Genomic DNA, 6,316 nt, shown 5'->3' on the forward strand with positions numbered 1-6,316 from the left:
TTCTACTCCTGTAAGGATTTACACCCTCGGAAACCCTGTACAGGGTCGCTATGGGTCGGAACCGACTCGACGGCACTTAACAACAACAACAACTTGATATTTGGAAAAAAAAAATTAGTAGAGATAGAAAGGTCAGGGATGACATGGAAAAATAGTTGTTCAGCTAATGGGCTCTTGACCAGATATAAATTACAGTAACAAAGGAGACCATTGCTTTTTATTTACTGATACTTTCTGTGATTTATGGGGAGATTGTATTTGTTTTTTGTTTTAGCCTTTCAAGTAAGGAATGATTTGCCAAGTTCATGAAAACAACATGTATCCAGGGACTCATCAAAGGCAAGTCTTCTTTTAGGCCCATCTAAATGTGGATAGAGACCAAGATCGGTCAGACATTTAACTTTTGGAAGATGTAATATTGTGCTTGCTTCAAATGTGTGTGTTGATATAGAAGTTGCTGTTATCATTCTTCCAGAGAAACATGACAGTGAATTTCCCAACTACCAACTATACATTCTGGCTTAGAATTCATCACATTTGAGGAGGCATCCTCAGCCACACACTCCTTCTTTGCATTTGTTTATCGAGTGCCCAATATGCTAGAACTAGAAGCATTTATGTAGGATGATCTCCCTGATCCTTCCTTCCTGTAGCTTGGATGGCTCAAGTGGATTGCAGTCGACTGCTAACGCAAAGGTTAGTGGTTCAAACTCACCCAGAGGCTACACAGAAGAAAGGCAATGCAAGTTTCTTCCACAAAGATTGCAGCCAAGAAAACTGTATGGAATATAACTTTATTTTGTAATATATGGAGTCATCATGAGTCATGGGCAACTCAACAATAGTTAACAGCAACAACAACCAATTAATTAACCTCTCTGAGACCCAGCTCCTCAACTGTGCAATGAGAACATTAATACCTTATTTATTTATTTATTTTAAAGCTTTTATTATTAATTGAGTGAAGTTTACAGGGCAGATCATCAATATTACACTCAACCAGTCATACTTTGATTCATTGCAACTATTATAATCCCCTCCATGAACCATTGGTTAACACAGTATCTGACTTTATTCCTGTTTTTTTTTTTTGTGTGTGTGTGTGTGTTTTGTTTTTTTTGATGCACACAAAACCCACAGAAAATATTTATTCGTCTAAATGACCACAGGGTACATTTTGCAAGCCAGGCTCCTGCCCGCCGGCACCCAGCTTTTCTCATTCCATGGGTCCAGAGTCCTCAGCTGCTCTATGTCTCTGTGACATTGCCTCTGCTTCTGTCTCTCACTGCTTTTCTGGTTAGGATCCCATGCTCCGCTCATGTTTTAATTATACCTTACTGAGAAGATTGCTGTTGTTGTTAGTGCTGTCAAGTCGGTTCTGACTCATAGTCACCCTGTATAGGGCTTCCAAGGCTTTAAATCTTCTTGGGAATAGAAAGCCTCATTTTTTTCCCTACAGAGCAGCTGGTGATCTTAAACCAAGGGCCTTGTGGTTTGCAGTTCCGTGTTTATCGTATGAAGCCACCTGGCTTCCCATTGAGAGGATTAGAGGTAATGTATATAATATGGTGTGCCACTGTAGGATAAGCACTGGACCATAAGGTTGGTTTGAACTGCAAGGTTGGCGGTTCAAATTCACCAACGGCTCCTTGGGAAACCTATACAGGATTGCTATGAATCCGAATTGACTTGACTGCACTTAACAACAACAACAATACATTAAGTTGGCTTTAAAACATTCCCCCTGGGGATCTTTTCCACCTCAGGTCATAATGACAATGTAGGTGAGAATCTCTAGAAAATAAATCTCTGCTGTTCCTACCTCAGTTCTAGCCCCTTTCTTGCTTACTTCAAGCAGACCTCATTGCTTTTGCTGTTGCAGTTCAGTTGGCTCTAACTCATAGTGACCTTGTACATAACAGAAGCAAATATTGCCCAGTCCTGGTCATGTTCATGAACATTGTTATGCCTGAGTCCATGGCTCTGACTATTGTGTCAATCCATGTCATTGAGGGCTTTCCTTGTTTACATGGGCCCTCTACTTCTTTGTTGTTGTTAAGTGCCATCCAGTCAGCTCTGACTCATAGTAACCCTGTATAGGGTTTCTGAGGAGTGGCTGGTGAATTTGAACCACCAACCTTGCATTTCAAACTGACCTTGCAGTTCAATGCATTACCACACCAGGACTCCAAGTTTTACTTTACCAAGCATGATGTCCTTTTGTAGTAATGAATCTTTCCTGATCTTAAGTAAGTAAGTCAGAGTCTTTCTGTCCTCACTTCTAAGGAACATTCTGGTTGTATTTCTTCTAAGACTGATTTGTTCTTTCTTCCAACAGTTCATAATATAGTCAATATTCTTTGCCAATACCACAAATCAAATGAGTCAATTCTTCTTCAGGCTTCCTTTTTCATTGTCCAGCTTTTGCATGCTAATGAGGCAATTTAAAAGACCATGGTTTGGGTCGGACATACCTTAGTCATCAAAGTGAAATCTTTGCTTTTTATTACTTTATCATGAGGTATTTTGCTGTAGATTTGCCAAGGCAACACATTGTCTGCTTTTGTGACTGCAGTTTCCATCATTACTGGTAGGTCTGACCCAGTTTCTTTCCAGCCAAGACCTGTGGAGCCATGGCAGTGGGTATTCCTATTTAGAAACATGCTCTGTGTAGAGCACACATTCCTGGCTTGGGGGCCAAATAAAAGGCAACAGTAGAGATCAATCTCAAGACTGAATTGTAAATGCATGCTAACATGGTTGTGACTTTGTTTCAAGACCAGCAAGAAATGTTAGCAATTGAAAATATTTGTGTGACATAGAAAGGAAAAGAATGATGTTCAGATTTTCCTGAGATAAGTTGTCTTCTTTTCTCCGTGATGCTGGAAAACTACAATGCAATAAAAAGGCGGCATTTCCCCAAGTTTCCTGTTCCTATTCAGGAGAGAAGAAAGCATGGGGGATGTTTTAAAAGCTCGATGACATTTGCTGACATTCTCCCTGCTTGTGTCTTGCAGCCTACTTCTGCTTCCTCCTGACTGCTCTGGGCGTGACAGCTGGTGCCCATCGCTTATGGAGCCACAGGTCCTACCAGGCCAAGCTGCCTCTGAGGATATTTCTGGCTGCTGCCAACTCCATGGCTTTTCAGGTTAGGGATGGCATGTCCGCTCTGCCGTAGGGGCCCAGTACATGTGACACTGTGGGTGGGTAGGAGGGTGGCTACATGAAATGACTCTCATTCTACACTCAGTCTCAGACCCTGAGGACTTCCAGCCCTGTCCCAAGTTTTATCTCCTTGTAGCATTTTTGTTGTTATTACATACCATTGAGTCAGTTCTAACTCATAGAAACCCTTTATAGAGTTTCCTAGGAGAGGCTGGTGGATTTGAATCACCGACCTTGTAGTTAGCAGTGTAGTGCTTATCTTACAGTGCCATACCATATCCCAGCCTTGTCCCAAGTCTTATCTCTTTGGATCATTGTTGTTGTTAAGTGCCATCTATTTGGTTATGACTTTAGCAACTCTGTATAGGGTTGCTGAGGCTGTAAAACTTTACAGGAGCAGAAAGTCTCATCTTTCTCCTGCCCTTGTAGCATTTGATACAGCAAAATGTTAATTGGGGGGGTTTTGTCCTGAGGTGTGCTGAACCGTAGAGGGAAAAGGAGATTCCACCATTCAGAGAGTTCATGCCCTAAATATGCCCTGAAACCCTCAACATTTGTTCAGGGCTGACCCAGGACTAGAGCCTTGATGTGATTCTGTAGGATTAGCACTGGACTGGTAGGTAGATTAAACCTACCAGCCTCTCTTGGAAACCTTATACAGGGTCATTATGGCTTGGAACCAAATCAGTAGCACTTAACAACAACAACAACAACCACTAGAGGCCACAAGGAGCTCTGGTGGTACTGTAGGACAAACTAACTGCAAGTTGTAAGTTCAGACCCATCAGCCTTTCTTTAGGAGAAAGATGAAGCTGTCTGCTCCCATACACATGTAGTCTCGGAAATCCTATGTAGGGTTGCTCTGAGTTGGAAGCAACTTATTGAAGTGGGTTTAACCAGGACCAAGTTTCATGCAGCACACAAGACCATGTGCACATTGCATTTGATTCGCACAATAATCGCTTGAGCGAGGTGTTTCCTCACTTTACAAATGAGAAAAATGAGACCTAATATGCTAAAGAACGTGCCTAATCAAGTAGCTTAAAAAAAATGGCAAATCCAGGATAGGCAAATGTAGAGCTACCTGACTTCAAGTTAAAGCTCCTACAAAACATATTCCTGAGTTGCACTATGAGGTAGTGAAGGAAATTCCATTCAATCTGGAATCAGAAGATCGAGAGACTGAGTCTTTGTTGATGACTGCTAGCTGTGAGACCGTGGATGAGTCATATACCTGCAGTGACTGCATCTGTAAATATAAGAATAATACTTCTTTCTTAGGGTTGCTATTGGACTCCTGGTGTGGTACTATAGAATCAGCACTGGAATGTGAACCACACGGTCGGTAGTTCAAACCCACTAGCTGCTCCTTGGAAACCCTATACAGGATCAGTATAATTCAAGGGTTGTTACATTATGACAATTGTGTTGTTGTTGGTTGCTATTGAATTGGTTCCAACTCATAGCAACCCCATGTGAGAGAGTAGAACTGCCCCATAGGGTTTTCCAGGCTGTAATCTTTACTGAAGCTAGGTCTTTCTCCCATAGAGCTGCTAGTTGGTTTGAACTACTAACCTTTCAGTTAGCAACCAAGAGCTTAACCGTTGTACCATTAGGGCTCTTTCATTGAAAATTGCAAAGAGTTATATAAATGTAAGAGAGTATCATTGTTACACTACGATTGGGCCATATCCTTTCAGACTATTCCATCTCTAAGCCATTCCCCGCCATCTTGGGACACTTTTTGAGCTGCTGGCATTTTGGGTTGATCAGGGATTTCCATTTTCCTGGCTCTTCATCTGATCCAGGCTGGGTGAGTGGGAATAACTTGCCTCCAAAATTTCTGCCCCTATGTGAGTCCTGGTGTGGTGCTGGGGGTTAATGCACCAGACTGCAAAGCCGTTTGAACTGCAAGGTTGGCGGTTCAAGCTCACCAGTTGCTCCTTGGAAACTCTATACAGGGTCACTATGGGTCGGAACCGACTCTACGGCACTTCACAACAACAACATATGAGTACAAGTCATCCTGGACCCCTGTGTATTTCCACCCAATGGGAAACAATGATGATTATCACAAAGGCCTTGAAGTCCAGGGAAGAAGGCCATCCAATCAGACCTCAGCATTGGGACTCTATCTCAACAAGATGACCTTTTCCTGAGTGCTTTGCTAAGTGCTCTAAGAATTCATTTTCTATATTAGGCTTCCCACCTACAGTTTGAGCTTTTATAATACAAAGAGGTTAAGGCACAGTAGATCATTGAGGAAGTACAAGTCATGTTATGGTCATATACTGGTTATAATCCAATCACAGTTGGGAACTAGTGCCTAGAGGAGGAGTTGGCAGCATTGTGGCTACATGTTCATTTGCTCACCATTGGCAGCGTGGACTGTACAGCATTTTATTTTGACTTTATCTTATTTCAGTGCTGTTCTTGGTTTTTTATAACAAGGAGTTTTGATCATGATAATTTGGAAACTCATTGGTTTAGACCTTAGATGCTATTCAGGATTAGCTTGGTAATTTTTGTTTATTTTATTCAAGCAATTTGTTATTTTTTAGCTTCTAATAACATACTTTATACAGTTATGAAACACCATTTTTATTGGAATGGTTTTCCCCAAGAAAAATAACTTGCCACTGAGAACCTGAAACTCTGGTTTTTCACTTCCCAGTGAAACTATTTGTTTATAACTCAATTTTTGGAAACTTGAGTTTGCTTAACAACATTATCTCAGAAAAGACTATCAGACTGTAATTTTAAATTTGTTCCTGGGGACAAAGTACATTGTAGAAGAAAGTACCCAAGTCCCAAAACAAACTTTAGGCTCTGCCATTTGCAGGTGTAGGTGATTAGACCTGTTTCAGTTTCTTTAACCCTAAAGGAGTGATAATATTTACCTCAGAGCATCGTTGAGAGGGTTAAATCAGGATTTAACAGCGTATAGCTGTTGTTGTTAAGTGACAATGCGTCAGTTCTGACTCATAGCAACCCTGTATCAGGTTTCTGAGGCTGTAAATCTTTGTGGGAGCAGAAAGCCTCATCTTTCTCCCCTGCAACTTATAGTTGCTGTTGTTAAGTACCATGGAGTCAGTTCCAACTCATAGTGACCCTGCACAGTGTTTCCGAGGCTGCAAATCTTTACGGGAGC

At 41.5% G+C, this 6,316-nt stretch overlaps 1 protein-coding gene across 1 annotated transcript in view; it reads left to right on the forward strand.

Annotated features, from left to right (window-relative positions):
• The window catches only part of SCD5 (stearoyl-CoA desaturase 5), a 342,667-nt gene that overhangs the window by 177,142 nt on the left and 159,209 nt on the right, over window positions 1-6,316 (forward strand). Inside the window, exon 2 of the mRNA XM_006876944.1 lies at window positions 3,018-3,148. Within this exon, the coding sequence (XP_006877006.1) occupies window positions 3,018-3,148 (131 nt within the window). The remainder of the gene's footprint in view (window positions 1-3,017; window positions 3,149-6,316) is intronic.

The sequence above is a fragment of the Chrysochloris asiatica genome, unplaced genomic scaffold, assembly GCF_000296735.1.
Source record: "Chrysochloris asiatica unplaced genomic scaffold, ChrAsi1.0 scaffold00434, whole genome shotgun sequence".
Lineage (NCBI taxonomy): Eukaryota > Metazoa > Chordata > Mammalia > Afrosoricida > Chrysochloridae > Chrysochloris > Chrysochloris asiatica.